Below are 20,014 nucleotides of genomic sequence, written 5' to 3' on the forward strand. Positions count from 1 at the left end.
TTAGGACAATCTATCCATTCCAATACAGCAGTGTTCCCCAGCTCCAGTCCTCAGGGACCGCCAACAGGTCATGTTTTCAGGATTTCCTCAGTATTGCACAGGTGATGTAATTATTGCCGGTGCCTCAGACATCGCCACAGGTGTTCTTACCACAGGATAACCTGAAAACATGACCTGTTAGGGTCCCTGAGGACTGGAGTTGGGGACCCCTGCAATACAGCAAACGTTTGCACACGCAATACGCAGATAATAGAACCCATTGATTTCAATAGTTGCATTCACATTTCCTTCTTTTGTGCATGCATTTCGTACGTGTGATAAAAAAACACAGCATGCTCTACTTTTCTGTGCACAGAAGTCTATGGGCGGTGCGCAATTCCACAAGAAAATGAACGCATCTGGAATCCATTAGGCTAAATAGCCATTTAAATTGAGGCGCGGTTGAGTCCCGTGTGCAAAAACCATGCCATGCGGGTGCAGAACATACAATAATATACAACCATACTTGCAAATAATCTCATTCATTGTGTAAGCATGTTGCGCTGAGGCGTGCGCAAAAACACGTATGCCCATATGCGGGAGCCATAAAAGTTAAAACATATTCAGCCACTGTGTCTTTGATACAATTCAGTGTTTATGGCTTTTCATTCGGATTAGCCCGCTCTCCCTGTTAGCCGTGTTTCTGTAGCAAAGTAATAAAGATTTTCGAGGACTTCAAGTACACTAACCAACTCCAGATGTATAATTAAAATGTGTTGTTTCTTCATGTGTAATTAGAAAAAAAACATAGAAAATTACCTTTGTTGCTTTTTAAACCTCATTCTAGCATCCTTTTAATGCTCTCCTCCGCCTCGATTACCGCTCCTTGCTGCCGTCTCAAAACAATGTAATGGTTGAGTCATTCTCATCTCTGAATTCTCAAATAGCTATTCATTCTGGGAAGTAATGTAAGAGCGCTAAGTGTTCTGTGTACACCATCAAGAGTCACTTGTACACCATGCATTGATACTTCGTAGGCAGAAGGGAACCAAGTGCTCCCTTCATTCCTGCTTTGTGCGCCGCTTATTTATAGTTTGACCTTGTCTGTTTTCCGGAGATTCTCCCTCTACTACATTCCTTGGAATCTGGAGGGTCCCTCCAACCTTCAGCTCTTCTTCATGTGATTTGCGGTAGTGATTGCCCTTTGGTCTTGGTGATTTGTTGCACTATTCTTCCCTACGCTTCAATGTAGAACCCCATTTTTTGGATGTGATATCCCACAATCTGTCTCTTCATAGGAACAGTTCAAAATAAATTTTATAGAATTGTTGCTTTAAAAATCTGCCAAGGCTCACTCATTCCTCACTTCTCATATTATCCTAGCATCTCGGTTAACGATTGCTAGGCACTGGAAATTGATAGGGGCCCCCTCAATCCCAGAGGTCATAAACTCGGTCACTCAAACATTCCAACTGGAAGAAATGTATTCTCATAGGTACGTCATGAGTCCTTCAGGGTTGGCTGCATGGGCAACATGGATAGATTTTATGGCCCCATACTCTGCTTAGGCGAAGCTCGTGAGACTTATGGCCAGGTTGACGGCCAGGGAGTTCATCGCTCTGGATTTGCCAGACACAAACATAGAGGGGCTCATAGGTGTCCATTGTAGATCACAAGTGCAACACAGGTGGGTCCCCTTTTCATAGACACATGGCTTAGCATCTGTTATGTAATGTAAATGCTAATTTGAACTATGTTCTAGTGCTGGAAATGTGCCTCTTTTTGTTTGTTTACTTATAGTTTTTCTTGTTTGAAAATAATAAAAATAAAATTATAAAAAATAAAAAAAAATCTGCAAAGGCAATTGCAGCGCTCTAGCTGCCGCACATGGAACTGGCAGCATTATGACTCCAATTTGCAGAGGTGCATTTCACCTGTACTGTACCTCCATGTGCATCTATGTTGTTTTGGAGGCATACAGAGGTTTTTAGTGTCAGGTGCCGTACGAATGGCAGTAAAGTATTGTGGTATTTGCCATTTTTTCTCCCCTAGAAGCATTGGTTCTACTGGAGCATTGTGTGGCGGCTCCTTGTAGCTCCTCTTGCCACAGTACAGGCATGTGCACAAGAACTTACTGATAGCAATGGTAGTATTGCCTTCTGTTGCACTATTTCAATTACATATGAAAATTGCCAAATAATGAAGTCAATTTCAAGCAATTACTAGTGGCACAACTTGAAGGAGTTTTCAAAAAGTTACTTAGAGCAGGAAAGGGGCTAAAATAAAATGTAAGAAGTACTTACCCATTAAATAGCCCCTCAGTCCAGCACTGTCACTCTAGTCCCAGAAGCTCTTACAGCGGTCACTTGCGGATCATCATTCAGGTGACCGCTACAGCTGATGAATTGCCTAGGCGGTTATATACTTTCATGCACACATGACTACTGAAGACGGTGATTGGATGCAGCCGTCATGTGATTGATTAACACCACATGACTTCTGGAATTGTTCTGGTACTGGAACGACAGGTTGTGGCACTGGACCAGAGGGTCATTTAATGGATAAGTATTGCTAGGCTTTTTATTTTTACCCATTACCTATCTCAGTAACTGTTTGAAAACTCCCTTAAAACCCCTTCAACTTTGGGCTCAAGTTTAGAAATGGTTATTATCACCTGCTATCCATCAGTACGGAGTAAAGACTTTTTTATGTAACGCAATTAGATAAAGTGATCTATGATCCTCGTGCACCCGAAGATGCTATTTCCTCAAATCAGCTGAGCCTGGACAAGCTCCAAGCGTATTTCATTGTGTGTTAGCCAGCTGCTAAGCACTTTATGAGATTGCTAGCAGTACTACAACATATGATGTCATCAACGGCTGCAATTACTGCCAGCCCCGAAGAGACCTCCATAGCGGACTAAATGAACTTTAATGGTAAGGTTGAGTCGCTGATCTTGTTAAAATTCATATTTTAAGAGACCTCAGACAATTCTTAAACCTCATAAGCCACAAACCGTGTCCAGCTGATGTGTCAACTCCCTGCTTGTTTATGGTATTTTTGCAGCAATTTAACATCTGCTCTTCTGCAAATCTGCCCGAGTCATGAGTATCTTGTGAATTGAGATGCAGTGGAATGATTACAAGTACTGTACTACAGCAGTTTTTGATGCTGGATATACTGTATATATAGTAAAGGGATTAATAGTGCTGGGAAATAACTGACTTGACTAATATGGTACCATCAAAACATGGACCCCCATCCCGGAATACAAAACAAAAATGTTCCCAACCACCAAATGTGTCATTCGGAATTCTCTCATATATCTGCAGCTGTTAAGCAACTGCAACATGGTTTATAAACCCAATCCCTCTTTCTGCTACCCAATATTGAGCAGGCATGACGCATTGAGAAGAGAGTGATTCACTGGTTCCCAGGGTCTTCTTGGGTCTTTAAAGATGGCCGCACCAGTTCTCTGACTTTTCGATGGACAATGAGCATTGGTAGGGTCTAAGACTACCCATGCACATGGTTAATGCTGCTCACATGAGCCAATCTGTAAACAGTCTCAGACTACGGATACATAGTGCGTACCGCATAATAAGACAAGAGTTGCCGCCATCTTTGAATACTGAAGAAGGGCCAAGAAATCTGTGGATGTATAGCAGAATGTTGCAAAGAGAACGAAAAGTATTACTCGTCTGCCCAGACTGGAGGGTCACTTTTAGTGTGATATCACAATCAAAGATGAAGCTGCACTTCAAGGATATAGTAAAGGGGTTTCCAGGGAAGTACTATTGATGACCTATCTAGGATAGGTCATCAATAATTGATTGGCCAGGGTCTGTAACTTGGCCAATCAGCTGGCCAACACATTAGGGGTATGCAACGGAAGCTGCTGCTTCGACCCTGTGCCACTTCTTTTATTTCAATGGGACAGACAGATAGCCTTGCACAATGCTTGACTATTTGCCTGCAGCATTGCGAGGAATGGAGCCGCTGCTGCGCATGTTCAATCAGCGGCATCATTTCCCCACTACAATGCAGAAATGGGGTACTTGAACTGTGAGATGGGGGGGCATAGGTACCCCATACTCAGGGTGGATAGGTGAAAGTTTCTATTTCCGACTTTTTCATTGGAACACTTTTTAGATTTGTGATGTGAATGTAGCATTCTTAGCAACTTATGACCTTTATGAAAAGACTCTGCATATTGCCCAAGGTTGCATGTAATTACAATGCATCGTACAGCGGTATTAGCTCAGGAATTACAAAGACATAGCTACGATCCATTTAGAGAAAAGCACCAAGTGCTGCTTGCTTCATTTTATCATATCCAACTGCTTACAGCAAGATGAATCCCAGCAGTGCGATCCTGGATTCAGATGTTGTGATTCCCTCCGCTGTCAATAGCTTTTCAACAGCTGTTTGAAGTTAATGATGTTTAAAAATACTTCATTAAATGTAGTTTTTTGGCTGGGGATGTGCTTTGGCTCATCGGTACAGTACTTCATACAGCAAGTGCTGTGTTCCTGCCCGCACTCCTGGCAGCTGCAAAGTCCTGCAGATCACTAAACAAAGCAACACTTTGGGGGTTTGACTTCAAGTAGATAAGATGTTACCCACGGGGCTTGTATTGGTGAAACTCTTGAGACGTGATGATGATTTAATAGCTGGATGAGTAGAGACATCTTGTTTGTAAACCAAATTATAGTCATTTTGATATGAGATGCGTTCACACAACGTTCTGCACTGGTTTGGTGCAGCACCCTTTATGGGCTGTATTTCTCTTGTATTGTCTTAATGTTTGTCATATCAATATTGTAATATGTGACTTTGTATGTTTACTTTCTGTAACACTCATATATAGCTTTTATATTGGAGTCTATGATTTGCTTGGCAGGAATCGTTGCAGTCCTGTTTTGTGGAGTGACCCAAGCCCATTACACATACAACAACTTATCGGAGGAGTGCAAACTAAGAACAAAACAGGTAGGATGATAATGGATTTACTGTTACCCCAAGTCTTTACTTGCAATGGGTGATCTTTAATATTCAAGAAGGCAGGTTAAAAGTCTCTACTGTGATGGAACTTCCACCTGCCATGCTGATCAAAAGGTCTGACATTGGCAGAGAACTCCAGTTGCTCTACTTGAATTTCCAATTGTTGTAAAACCTAGAGTCGCAGTAATAGAGCCCTAGCACTTTTCGAGACTTTGCCCTACTTCAGTTCTACTCACACTTTTATATGCGTGACATAGGCCTTTTATGAAAGTTGCACAGTGTGGAACACATGTTCAGCCAACCACGGTGTTGAGCGAACCAAACCGGTCAAACCCTGTTTCGGGTCGAACTTTGCTAAAAGTTCAGTTTGGGCAGTTTGTCTCTGTTGATTCTGTGGGAAAAAAAAGATGATAAAGTAGAAGGAAAATGAAGGCAAAAGGATGTGTTTCCTCTTTTTGATTTCTTCTCTTTCCCCCTTCTTTTTCCTTCGTAGTCCTCTTTTTTCTAGCTTTTTTCTTTGTTTTTTTTTTTTTTTTACACCCAGACAGATTGATTAATCGTGAATAAAGTTATGTGACATTGTGATTCAGACACACAGGTCCTGCATTAGAACCAATCAATTACAGTACACAACAGCTTTAAGTACACTTATAGGATTTGACTCCGATCGGATTATGCTTTGCAACGATTGCACAAACTATTGATAATATCATTAACTATAAAACAAAAATCTATGAACCAGTAAAGAGGATGGGGGAAGGCGTTTGTCATCTAGGCTGGTTCTGAAGAGTTTCTAGTCTGGAGACTTGTTATTATTAGTTATGAGCATGTTTCTAAAGACGGTTTAAGAGGCCACAAGTATTTGGAGGAACTATGTTAGATGATGAGGGAGGTTGGGTGAGTCTAGATGGTGTAGTATGGCCGCCTGGTTGTTTTTAAAATCGATCCATGTTGACAAGGTGTTCAAGAATTTAGTTCTGGTTCCGTTTTCCCAGCTCATGAGCTCCTTGAAGCGCAAAATTTGATGTATTTTGTTTTCCCACTGGGCCAGAGAGGGGGCATTGTTTCACCACACTAATGGAATGAGTAGCTTGGCTACCGTTAGCAAGATTGTTGGCAAGTTGTCTTTTCTTGGGGTAAAGTTATTGGATGGGAGGCACAATACTTCCTCAGGCTCCAAGTTTAGTGAGATTGAGCAAATCTTGTTGATTTGGGAGAATATTTGTTTCCAAAAGGGAGGATTTCTCTGGGCAATTTCACCAAATATGGAGGGTGGTGCCACCCTGGAGACCACAACTTCAGCGACAGCCAGAGGGTGCTAAATTTTAGTTTAAATAGTTGATGGGGTGTTTTGTACCATCTTGTTAGAAGTTTGAATGAGCTTTCTTGAATCCAGATACATCTTGAGAAGCCATAAGAGTTGCTCAGGATTTTATCTGTCTTTTTTCTTCTTCATTTTCCTTCTTCTTTCTTCATTTTTCTTCTCTTTCTTTTTATTTTCTTTCTTATTCCTTCTCTTTCATTTTTCCTTCTCTTTTTCTTTTTTAAACTTTTTCTTCATTAGTTTTTGCCTTAAATACTGCTTAAAAGTACCTAAATCCAAAGTAACCTAACAGTATTATACAGGTCTTAGACGGTGTTATACACCAGTTTTAGGGGTATTGGTGAAGTATGAACTAAGTTTCAACTAATTCAAACCAAACCAAATGTGTTGAATTCTTGTTGAAATTCGTCGAAGTGCCCAAACTTAACTTTTTAAAAGTTTGCTCATCAGTAACTGCTTGCCTTACATATAAAGGCTGTTGGATTTTCCAGTCTATAGAAAAAGTCAAGCAATGCTGAAGTGGTCCCTGCAATTCAGAGAGTAGCGGAACCCTTTCTGTGCTACTGACTTTTTTCATGCAGAGTATACAATTAGCCAATCAATGGGGGCTCTCTTGCTACTGCTTGATTTTTTTTGTTAATTGGAAAGTCACATAGGGTAAGACATCCTTCATTTAGGAAAATTTTGAGTGCCTCCAAAATACAGAAAATACACTTTAACATACACTCCATCAACCTTGTATCCTGTGTTTCAAATACAGAGCTGCAGAGACCACTATTCATAAATGTACAATAGAGTTGGATTTTCTAATTGGAGGTGCACTTTGATCTGTATACAGTATATTGAACCATATCTCTTTTATTCAAGTAAGATCTGTACTCTCTTTAACCCCTTAGTGACCAAGTGTGTTTGCGCCTTAATGACCAGACCAAATTTTGGAAATCTGACATGTGTCACTTTAACATAGAATAACTCTGTAAAGGTTTTGCATATCCAAGTGATTCTGACATAGTTTTTTCGCCACATATTGTGCTTCATTTAGGTGGTAAAGATAGACCGATAGAACTTGTACATATTTATTAAAAGGAAAAAATTAAGGAAAAAATGTAAAAAATTGTCATTTTTTTCACATTTTCAACTGCAATATTTCAAATATGTGTAAACATACTGTACAAATTTTTGATAAGATATATATTTCCATCCATTTCTTTATTCTGGATGCACCATTTAGGAGACGAACAAATTTAACATTGATTTTTACCATTTTGAGGAACATTTTCTTTTCCTACACCAAGCCAAGATTGCAAACACTAGTAAGTGTCAGAATGATAGATACCCCCCACATAACCCCATTTAAAAACTACACCCCTTATTGTATTCACTGAGGGGGGGGGGGGGCGTGAGTATTTTTACCCCAGTTTTTTTTTCCAGGAATGAATGCAGTATAGAGGAGAAAAAATTAAATTTCATATTTTTGCAAATATGCCATTTAAAAGACAGGATTTTTTTCCACAGTGCACATGAAAATGAGTATTTGAACCCAAAATGGATACCCCCATTTGTCCTGTGTTCAGAAACATACCCATTGTGGCCCTAATCTTGTGTCCGTATCCACAACGGGGCCCAAACCGAAAAGAGCAGCCGGTGGCTTTCAGAACAGTCATTTTGCTTGAAGGTGCCTTAGGCTCCATTGCCCACTTGTAGAGCCCTTGAGCGGCCAAAACGATGGAGAAGCCCACAAATGACCCCATTTAAAAAAAAAAAACCTTAACGAATTCATCTAGGGATGTACTGTGCATTTTGACCCTACAGTTTTTGAATGAATCTAAGCAAAGCAGGAGAAAAAAAATCCAATTTTCATTTTTTTAGCAATTGTGTCACTTTTAAAAGTTTTTTTTGTACAAAACACATAGGAATGAAGACTTGTACCACAGAATGGATCCCCCTGTTTGTCCTGTGTTCAGAAACATACCCGATGTGGCCCTAATATTATGTCCGTATGCACATCGGGGCCCAAAACGAAAGGAGCAGCCGGTGTCTTTTAGAACAGACATTTTGCATGAAGGTGATTTAGGTCCCCATTGCCCACTTGTAGAGCCCTTGAGCGGCCAAAATGAGAGAGAACCCCAACAAATGATCCCATTTTGAAAACTTAATGAATTCATCCACAGTTTTTGAATAAATCTGAGAAAAGCAGAAGGAAAAATTTACAATTTTAATTTTTTTGGCAATTGTGTCATTTTAAAAACATTTTTTTTTGTACAGCACACATATGAATGAAGACGTTCACCCAAAATGGATCCCTTTGTTTGTCCCGTGTTCAGAAACATACCCATTGTGGTCCTAATATTATGTCTGTATGCACAAAGGGGCTCAAACCGAAAGGCGCATCAAACTTTAACTGTGTCTTAAGTTTTGCGTAATCGCCATTATCCATTGAATAACGACGATCATGTGACCGGGGACCGCTCACCGTGGCCCACGGTCACTGCTCCAGGCTCTCGGCTACCTTTAGTAGCCAGGAGCAAGGAGACTTTAAAATAACCGGGCCCTCTGAAGCTTCTGCGCTTGCGTCCGCCATTTTGCTGATGGGCACATGCACCAAGTTGGGGAAAGGTCCGCAGATAAAGATCCCGTCGTGGGACATCGCCAGAGGTAGTAATTTCACCTCCTTTCATGGACTAGATCTGTGATTGGAGGTGAAACTTTAACTTTTTTTACTTTTCAAGTGGAAAACGGCGATCACGTGACCAGGGACCGCGTACTGCGGGACCCGGTGAAATCTCCAGGCTGTTGGCTATGTTTGGTAGCCAGGAGCAGCAAGATTTTAAATTCCCCTAGCAATCTGTGGCTTTTGCACATGCGTCCGCCATCTTGGCAGCGGGCACGTACGCAAAAGCCGTGGTGAGGTCCATGGATAAATCCAGGGCCTTAGGTACGTTATTTCATCTCCCCTCACAGATATGATCCATGAGGAGAGATGAAACTTTTTACATTTTTTTTTTACTTTACATGATCGCTGTTATCCATTGGATAGCAGCGATCATGTGACCGGGAACCGCCTGCAGCGACTTCCGGTGACATCTCTCTGCTCTTGGCTACACATGCGAGCCGGGAGCAGAGAGTTTTTAAATTTCCCGGGCCGCACGCGCCTTCTGTCCGTGCGCCCGACGTATGACGTCGGGCGCGCGTGCACAGAAGGCGCCGACGGGACCCAGGAGGCCAGGGCAGCGTGGGACATCGCGGAGAAGGCTGGTGAGTACTTTCAGCTACCCTGATGGATCCGATCCATCAGGACAGTTGAATCTTTAACTTTTAAAAACTTTTTATTGACTTTTACATAATCGCCGGCATTCGGTAATCGCTGAATGCCAGCGATCATGTGACAGGTGGGGGGGTCCCGCGGCCCCAAATGGCAGCACCAAGTTGCCGGCTACCTCCGGGAGCCGGCAGGATGGAGCTGTCACATCCTCAGCTTGCAAGGCTTTGATCCTTGCATGAAACATGTTTTTACATTCTCAGGGATTAAGGCCCAGCAAGCTAGGACGTAAAAAGGCAATGGGCTGGTCACTAAGGGGTTAAGCTTGATGCACACGTGCAATTATTGATGCAGTTTTTCAGCTAAATACAGGAATGGATGCAAAAATGAGAAGTACACCGCGTAACAGCAGCAATTACAGTGGAAAACCGCAGTGGCCAAATCTGTGCCTAAATAGTGCAGATTTGGTGCAGTTTTTGAAGCAGATCTGCTGTGGGATTTAACCCCTGTATTTCAAGGGTTTAATTCTGCAACATAAATAGACATAGGCCGCCTGCAGACGGGCGGAAATTCTGCGCCTCTGGACGCCTGCATAGGATTACATTACAGCACGCAATCCTATGCAGATGGCCGCAGTTTGTCTGTGCGAAATCACGCGCAGCAAACAAACCGCGGCATGCTCTAATTCTGTGCGGGGCTCGCAGAGAAGCGTCACTCACCGTCCGCCGGCTCCGCTCTGTGCATGAGCGGGCAGCTGACACATGAAAGAGCTGGAGTTGCGGGAGCTGGTGAGTCTCTCTTGCGGTGCTCTCTGCAGGCGCTTGGGTCGGGTCCCGCTACGAGAATTCTCATAGCCGGATCCGACCCGGTCATCTGCAGGCGGCCATACTGTGGATTTAGAATCTGCAGTGTTTTTCAAAAATGCTGCAAATTCGTTGAGGACAATTTCTGTACTGCAAATGCTGCGGAATTTCTGCACTGATTCGGGCAGCAGGGAAATTCCGCAGCATTTCCAACCTGAAGGCGTCCTTAAAGGGTGAGTTGGCAGTTGTTATATTTGTTGCAAAACGTTTTGTGTCTGCCCCATCCATCCGGATAAGGCTTGCAGAAATCAATGTACGTAGATTCATAACCCCATTCAAAGGACTAGAACTAATTTTCAATTGCACATATTGGTGTGGGATACACCCATGCTGCCACTGAACTGGTTGGGCAGCCTAATTAGTACCTGGTGTTATTGATTTACACCGCTCAATTGTGCACACCCATAGACTCTATGGTGCCTTGGATGTGCAAATGTGCACAAAAATAGAGCTCGTCGCGTATATTTTTGCACGGGCAAAAATTGAGCGCAAAAACGCAGAATGTGAGGGAACCCATTGAAATCGATGGATACAATTCTCTGTGGTTTGTGTAAACAATTATGTGCAGAACCGTGAAGCAACTGCCCGCAATATTTAGGCGTCTGCTATTAGTTTTTACGCAGCGGAGATATTTAGCCGGCGTCAGATTGATTCTCGCAGTGAAACCCCCGTGTGATTTGCTTTCTACATGACAAGTAAGTCAAGTGGTAACGAGATGTCCAGATGGAGAGAATTATAATTTAACACTCTTCTTCGCTTCTTTCATGTGTACAATTGTATGCGGTGAAGTGGAATCCATCAAGCAGAGTTTCAGTAAAACATCAATAAGGCGTTACTGTTGAAGATCTGTAGGCTGTGTTTATGGCAGCCGAGGTGCTGATGGCAGACTTCACAGTTCAGCCTTCACTTTCCAAGTGCAAGTTAGAAGCTGCGACATTTGCTTTGTTGCTACGGGGTATGCTTTTGTTTGTACTACTTCTGATGAATACACAGGAGTGTGTGAATATTTGGCGCACATGAGCGCAGAGTATTCATGGAACAGACATAGTTTTTTTGTGCATGCATCAGCGTATGTTACCGTACTTCTTGCGCATGCAAAAATTATGCACCGATTATCCTAGCAAATTAGTCTGATGAGTTCAAAATGTGTTTGTTTTCCTGCGCAATTACGCAGTGTTTCACACATCTCCCAGCATATTGTACATCCCCATTCACCTCTATGCAGACCTTGGGTGTGCAAATGCACCGGGCAATAGAGCATACTGTGTTTTGTTTTTTATTGCAACCGAAAAATAAGCGCATGTGAACAAACCTATTGGAATCAATGGGTTCTATTGACTGCGTATTGCGCAATGTGCAAGTACATTCATGTGAATGCGGTCTAAGGCTGCATTCACATGAACGTATATCGGCTCGGTTTTCACGCCGAGCCGATATACGTCGTCCTCATCTGCGGGGGGGGGGGGGGGGGGATGGAAGAGCCAGGAGCAGGAACTGAGCTCCCGCCCCCTCTCTGCCTCCTCTCCGCCCCTCTGCACTATTTGCAATGAAAGGAGGTGGGATGGGGGCGTGGCTAAATTCCGAGAATTAGCCCCCACCCCATCCCGCCTCTCCCCATTGCAAATAGTGCAGAGAGGCGGAGAGGAGGCAGAGAGGGGGCGGGAGCTCAGTTCCTGCTCCTGGCTCTTCCATCCTCCCCCCCTGCAGATGAGGACGACGTATATCGGCTCGGTGTGAAAACCGAGCCGATATACATTCATGGGAATGCGGCCTAAGGCTGGTTTTTACGCATAGTTATTTTTGAAAAAACATCACTTTTGTTCTTTAAGGTAAAAAGCTGTGTCCAAGTGCTTGCTATAAATAGTAAAAGATGAAACACCCTACAAGCGGTGCTTTTTTTGTTGTATTTTTTCCCCACTACTCTTGTTTTGTTTTAGATGATGCTTTTTGCAGATTGTAGCATGGTCTGAGTATGTCATTTTTTCTGCTGATTTTCCATAGGCTTCTGTATAGGAGAAAAAATTCAAAAAATTGCCACAAAAAATGCCAATAAATACACAGGTCTCATACATAACCCGTAAGTGATTTTTCTGGTGTTTTAAGTCTGTCTGATTGAAGCTCCGAGGCTCTTTCATGTAGGATGGAATTGTTCTGCAACATACAGCGGAATTTCCTGCTGTGGAAATCAGTACCAAAATTTGCACGTCTAAATGCTTATTTTGATGCGGAATTGCCAGCAGAATTACGCCATTTTCAATTTCACATCAAAATCTTTTGGGATTTGGTTCTCCACACAACAACAAATTCCGCTGCCAATTCAGTTCCATGTGAAAGGTTCTTTACTGCTCATTCACAACAGTCAAAGGGTTTTCCTTTTTCCTGCTCCATTCGGGAAGCAGGAAAACGGCAACCACTGGCCAAACGGATCTGTTTTATGGCACCAAACAAACTCTATTAAACTATAATGAGAGCTGTTCAGTCTCTGGACATCCGTCCAGCATTTTACAGGATGTTTTGTCCTGTTTCGGTTTTTTTTAGGAATTCAGTGACAGAGTGTTAGGCGGGAACAGAGATAAGACTGGGAGTCCCTGAAAACCACCCACCCCTCTGACCCTACCTACTTGCCTCGCCCTGGCTAAACCCAGGGGGACAACTGGGCGGTGGTCCCTATACTGTCCAGAGATAATCTGATACTATAGGGGGAAAAAGGAGCACAAAAACTAAGGAAGATACTACTACAGGGAAACACAAAAGGCTAAATAAAACTACAGCAAGGGAAGGCAAGGGTTAAAGCACAAGGACTAAGAGGACCAGAGAGACCTAGTTAACCTCACTAGATACAAACAAACACTGGCAATGAAACTTGACAGCTGCTGCCTCTTATCCCTAGCAAAGGGGCGGAGCCAATGACATGCTGGTGGGTGGAGGAGGAAGACCCACCCACTCACATCAGAAAAGGCTCCCAGAGCCACGCGGCCACCCTAAGGGAAATGGCGCCGGACCTGGAAGGAAGAACGCCGTGCCTGGACCCCCGCAGCTGGATTGGCGTGCTGCCGAGACCCGACCGCGCTGCTAGTAAGTTTCCTACTAACACAGAGGTTCCGATTGGAACCTTCAATGCAAATGAAACCTAACAAGGCAGAAAGAGAGAACGGGTATGCTTGACCTAAAGCCAATGTGGCTGTAATTACCAAACTTCATTATCTTGTAAGGTCTCTATACAGACACACAGGCGGCTTGTAAGGCCCTCTTTGGGTAAAAATATTAGTTATTTCCATTTTTCTTTTCTTTTCTTTCCCTTCTCTTCCCTCCCAGGAGGAAGTAAAGGTTTGCAGTGATTTGTCTCTTCTTATTCTGCCCCATATTGAGATGAATGGAGTGCACCAGTGAATAAAACTTAGGTGGTTTTAAAGAGGATTATCGGAAGTATGCTGTAAGGGCGAAGTCAGACGGGCGTGTTTTTGCGCGCACCCATATGCAAAAAAAAAAAGCACGTCTGCTAGAACCATTCGTTTCCTTGAATTCAGCTCTCAACTAGCATTCAATAAATGGCTGAGCACTGCCTGTGATTGGCTGAGCACTCAGCCAATCAGACACAGCCCTTTCAGCAGGCAGGGATTTTTAAATCCTTGACCAGAAGAAAGTGCTTTAGATCAGTGCCGTCATGCAAGAGACAAGACACGCCAGAGCTCGGATAGCGCTGCTAGGTGGGTAATGTTTTTTTTTTTTCTTCATTTTTTTCCTACATCTATGGATGATTTTCAGGGAAGGGCTTATATTTCAAGCCCCTCCTCGAAAATCTCTACAGGGGTTGCTTGGATCCCATTGCGTTCAGTGAGGCTGGCGGCAGCAGCGCTGGCCCATGTTGAAAGCAATGGGCACGTAGCTACGGTCACACACATTTTAATAATGCGTGGAACGCTTTCTTTTTAACACATAGGTGTGCAAAAAAAAAAGAAAAACGCTCGTCTGACTGAGCCCTAAATGAAAAATACCTGCATAGCACACTATTTCCATGTAGTCCTTCACAAATAAAATGACAATAAGAAACAAAAGACTTAGACCGTTTTTAAAACACTTGTCCTCTTTCAGATGCTATTTTACAATTTAGTCCGGCTACACGCAACTGGATTTGCATTGCTGAGTCCGGACGGAGCAGGCGTCCGCCTTCGCATTCCGCAGCAAATACCATCCAAAGCATGCTATACAAAAACATTTTTTCCTATACACAAGCAGGAATCAATTGCTATTTTCCACTCGCGGAGGAAAAAAATTGCAGCATGCTCTGTTTTAGTGCAGATTCCGCATAGACGGCTTCCATTGAAGTCAATGGAAGCCGTCCAGCCCACGGACCTTCAGCAATGACATCGTGGAAAGGTCACTAGGTGATGATGTGGGAAAAGCAGGGATTTTTTTTTTTTAACTGTAGTGCCCATGTCCATCGGCTTACCATGCGGACCATCCGCAGTACAGAAAAGGAAGAAGGTCAGGTACACGCAGATGCCAGACAAGCACAGGGTCAGATTCCAGCATGTGGAATCCAACCTCATCGTGTGCAGCCAGCCTTACTTATAGCTTTAGATAAAGGAGCTGTCCAAATCATTTTTATTCATTTTTTAATTACTGCTCCCATGGCCAAAAATACTGAAAGACACTATCTCACCTCTCCTGGCTCCCCACATGCCTAGTGATGCAGCTGGGTCAGTGCTTACAGGCTGTAGTCAACCTCTATACAGGACATCACAGGCTGCTGCAGACAGTCATAGATCTCAATCCTCGAACACTCGCTGCTAGACTAGACTTTGCCAGTATTTCAAAAACCGCCCTCCATCTGGGATTTTCTTGTGTCAAGAGTATACTTAGAATGGTGTGAGTTAGGAAAAACATTGAACAAAGGAGGGATCTAGTATATGTAAATTACTCACCGGTGAAAGGGGTCGGAGGAGGTTGTCAAGAATTATTTTGACAAACCCACAAGTAAAATGATCACTAAGGCCAAACCTGAAACCACTACTCATATATGCATATACTAATTGTATGCATTCTCAACATAATCATTTACTTATGTAGATAATATGACGACACCACCAGCATAAACCTGCTGTCTCCAACATTTGCTGATCAAAGCCAAGTATTTTGACTTAGAAGTCTTTCTTTCAGTATTAGTCTTTGTTTTCCACAGCAACATCTAGCCTCAAACTCACTCCCATTTCACCTCCATCTCCTATCCGGTGTCTATTAAATAGTAATCCTTTAGTACACCTTTATTGTAAGCTTTCCATAAACTATAGTGATGTAGATGTTATTGTTGTCTGCTATGCATCATTCAGGTTCTATGGAATTAATGAGGGAATTCGTTTACTGGGTGTCATCAGTTGACATTTTTAAATGTGAAATAATAGCATGATAATTAGAGATGAGCGAACACGTTCGGCCCCGCCCCTTTTTCGCCCGAACACCGAACTTTGCGAACACCTCGGTGTTCGGGCGAAAAAGTTCGGGGGCCGCCGTGGCAGCGCGGGGGGGTGCGGCGGGGAGCGGGGGGGAGAGGGAGAGAGAGAGGGCTCCCCCCTGTTCCCCGCTACTGCCGCCCGCGCCGCCGCGCATCTCCCCGCCCCCCGGCGGCACCCGGACACTTACGCGCGAACACTCCAGTGTTCGCTAAAGCCGGTGTCCGGGTGCGGATGTGTCCGTTACGGACACGTTCGCTCATCTCTAATGATAATGTGAAATGACTAATCAGGAACCTTCTAGCAAATGTCACATTTTTTGAAGATGTTCGTTCAGTAGAAAATTTGTTTGTGGTTTGCCTGGTATACTTTATGTATGTGAGTGTATATATAAATATTATACACACAAACCCCAATCCATTAAAATGTAAATAATTGTAAAGAAAAAAAGAATGCACTGATCTGGAAATCTCATATAAACATACATAATAATATCATCACAATATTCAGAGAATCTGGAGAAATTCATGTGCACAAGGGACAAGGCCGACAGCCAATTTTGGATGCTTGAGATCTACGGGCCCTCAGGCGGCACTGCATTAAAACCAGGTATGATTCTGTAATGCAGATCACTGCATGGGCTCAGCAATACTTCCAGAAATCATTGTCTGTGAACACAGTTCGTCGTGGTATTTACAAATACAAGTTAAAGCTGTATCATGCAAAGAGGCCATATATGAACACAATCCAGAAAGGCCGGCGTCTTCTGTGGGTAAAAGCTCATTTAAAATGGATTGAGGCAAAATAGAAAACTGTTCTGTGGTCAGAGGAATCAAAGTTTGAAATTATTTTTGCTAACCATAGACACCGTGTCCTGCGGACTCAGGAGGAGAGGGACCAACTTGTTATCAGCACACAGTTCAAAAGCCTGCATCTCTTATGGTATGGGGCTGCAATAGTGCCTATGGCATGGACATCTTATACATCATGAAAGGCGTTGTCAGTGCTAAGCAGTATATAGAGGCTTTAGAACAACATATGCCCCCATCCAGACAACATCTCCTTCAGGGAAGGACTTGTATATTTCAGCCCCAGGACTGTTGGGCAGCTATAATCCTACATGAGACCAGAATGGGACAACATTCATCTCCCCAAACTCCAGCAATTGGTCTCTTCACTTCCAAGTCGTTTAGACTGTTGTAAAAGGAGAGGGGATGCTACACAATGGTAGTCATGGCCCCGCCCCAACTTTTGGGAGAATTGGGGTTATATGCAGCATACAGTATATAATATTTTCAAGGAATAATATTTCCATGAACTCTTAACAGTGCAAATAAATATGTAGAGACAATACATACATTCATAATGAATACAGTCATGGTGAAACTTCCGGGAACCCGTGAGCTCTTTTTCTGTTAGTAAATACTTGGATTCCACATGATAAAACAATTCTGGAGCAACTTTCCATACGCATTGTGCCGTTCCTTTGTTGTTTCTCCTGGAAATGTCTAATAAATTGACATCTTGGCATGACCACCCCCCTTGTCTATAGATTGTGTGCCTACAAGTCGGATGCTGAAGCATTGATTGGACAATACTAGAGTGCAGACACATGAGGCTATAATGCTGTGTCTTTACATCCGTGGTGGATTGCCATAGTCAACAGATATTACATAGTTGTTAAAGGGCTTTTATGAAATCTCTTTAGCATAGTGTATTTGAGCACATCTTTGTTTCCAGGACATGCTGCTAACACACCAGCATATTAGGAATCTATGATGCTCGGAGTTTGGGTCAGCATACCCATGGTCATTCTGGGAATCACATTCGTATTACGGACGCGAAAATGTGGGCAAAACGCGTTTGTCACAAGCTTTACACTCCGATCAGTCTCAGCTTTGTTAGGTTACCTTTACACACAATCTGTTTTTCAGAAGTTTTTGTAAAAATGTGTTATTGCGCTCTGTAGAAGAAACAGAACAATATTCTTGCAATATCCTTTTTTTTATTGTTTTAAAGCATTTTTTGGCAGAATGGTGCAATTTAGAAAAATAATTAAATTGAGGAGAAAAAAGCCTTTACCAGAGGTGAGAAAAAATGCCGCAAACAAATGCCCTGTTTGTAGCGCGTTCCCTATTTACCTATATTTGGACAAAATATTTTGTGCTGCAGAAAATGCTGCAAAAATACCACTATTAAAACCTTCAAAAAAAACTTTCTGAAAAAATAGACTGACACCAGCCTTTCAGGTCTCTCTTTTTTGCATTAAAAGGATTCGGTCATCAGAGCTACGGGCAGCATAAAACCAAGATAGGGATGCCTGTCATTCCCAAGAATGTTTTATTCTGAAATGCTGCAGCGTTTCAGGATAAATACACATGGGTGGGCTTGACAGCCTCTTCCCACCTGCTGTATGCTGATTGACAGTTGTCTCCCTATACACAATAGGGGAGAGCTGTCAGTCTTCATGCAGTAGGCAGGAAGAGCATGGCACGGCCCTCACTGTGACTCCGAGCTCAGCTCCGAGTCAACTTAGAACTTCCGAACCACAAGCAGCATGAACTTGATGACAGAATCGCTTCATCTTCTATAAGAGAAATGACAAAATTTAAAATTAATGTAAAATCACAAAAATTGTTTTTAGATCATTTAGAGATAATTTTCATAGAACACTCGGGAAACTATATTGTATTTATGGCTGCTTTTTGAAATTGTAGTACAATAAGGCTGCACTATTACTGCTATACTGTATGTATACTCAGCCTTATTCCGCCGCAGTCCTACATTGTTAGGATAAGATAATTTGCCTTTGTGAAGAAAGGAACGCCAAAAACAGAATTGCTATGTGCACTAGACAATGTGTATTGTACAGTATAAGGAGTTGGGGTGTTGAATATACACTTACAGTAGTTCCAGCCAGGAGCGTGTTTTAAATCAGGCCTGTACGACTTGGCAGTAGGTAGGGGCCCAAATTTAAATCCGCAAACCTCTTGGGGTTGCTGATAGGTCTTTAGCGGCTTACTTACAAAGTGAGCTGGCAAAATCCTGTCTATTCTGTAGTTTAATTATATTTTTCAAACTATTTTGGTACAAGCTTTTAAACACATTATGCAGTTTTGCAATTTTAAAGCCAAATTACCTTGTGATTAAAGGGTAAAGACATATAAAAGGTCAGATAGCATGGACTACTTGGCCTTGTTCTGCCCTCATGACTCTGTTCCTAAGCTGTTAAAACTAACAAATTACAATATACTTTTTAACCTAAGAATTTAGATAGGAATCACATACAGTATAACGTTTTACCCTGCCATGTACTTACTGCAGCATATGCACACAGCTCCAAATACTGAAAGATGCTGCTGCACCTCCGCTCCCTGGGCCTACAGTACCTTTCCTGACTTGAATGACAGTTATGTGACCGGCTGCATACTAAAGAGCTCTGCTGACCACAAGACCGCAATTCACCGAAGATCCTTTATCCTGCACAGTCATGTTATGCTTGCCGCTAGCAGTAAAGTTTAGACTTTACTGCTAGCTGATAGCATGATGTGACTGTGCCGCAGACTGTGATATGACTACGATGTCAAGAGGCTAGTGACTAACCTAATAGTCATGTCGCAGGCCACCATAAATCCTCTTCCAGGCCACTTGTGGCCCATGGGCTGTATGTTGAGCAGGCCCACTAATGATACACTAACATAAGGAGTAATAATTATAGATAAGCGAGTATACTCGCTAAAGGAAATTGCTCGAGCGAGCATTGCCTTTAGTGAGTATCTCCCTCGCTCAAGACTGCAGGTTCGGGTGCCGGCAGCGGGCAGGGAGCTGCGGGGGAGAGCGGGGCGGAACGGAGGGGAGATCTCTCTCTCCCTCTCTCCCCCCCGCTCCCTCCTGCTGACAGCCGCTACTCACCGCTCCCCTGCGCCGACACCCAAACCTGCAGTCTCGAATGGGGGAAATGCTTGCTAAAGGCAATGCTCGCTCGAGCAATTGCCTTTAGCGAGTATACTTGCTCATCTCTAGTAATAATGTAGTTATGGACACAGGTCTCGTTTTGTGCTTTCTTGCTGCCTAATAATTTCCATCTCCTTCATCCAAATTATTGCTTATTGTAACATACACACAACCCAGAAAT

At 43.0% G+C, this 20,014-nt stretch overlaps 1 protein-coding gene across 1 annotated transcript in view; it reads left to right on the forward strand.

The window, feature by feature from the left end:
- Window positions 1-20,014, forward strand: part of SLC9A9 (solute carrier family 9 member A9) — a 693,984-nt gene that overhangs the window by 284,695 nt on the left and 389,275 nt on the right. The window contains exon 9 of the mRNA XM_066599390.1: window positions 4,883-4,971. Coding sequence (XP_066455487.1) covers window positions 4,883-4,971 — 89 coding nt within the window. The remainder of the gene's footprint in view (window positions 1-4,882; window positions 4,972-20,014) is intronic.

Source organism: Eleutherodactylus coqui, chromosome 1 (assembly GCF_035609145.1).
Source record: "Eleutherodactylus coqui strain aEleCoq1 chromosome 1, aEleCoq1.hap1, whole genome shotgun sequence".
Classification (NCBI taxonomy): domain Eukaryota; kingdom Metazoa; phylum Chordata; class Amphibia; order Anura; family Eleutherodactylidae; genus Eleutherodactylus; species Eleutherodactylus coqui.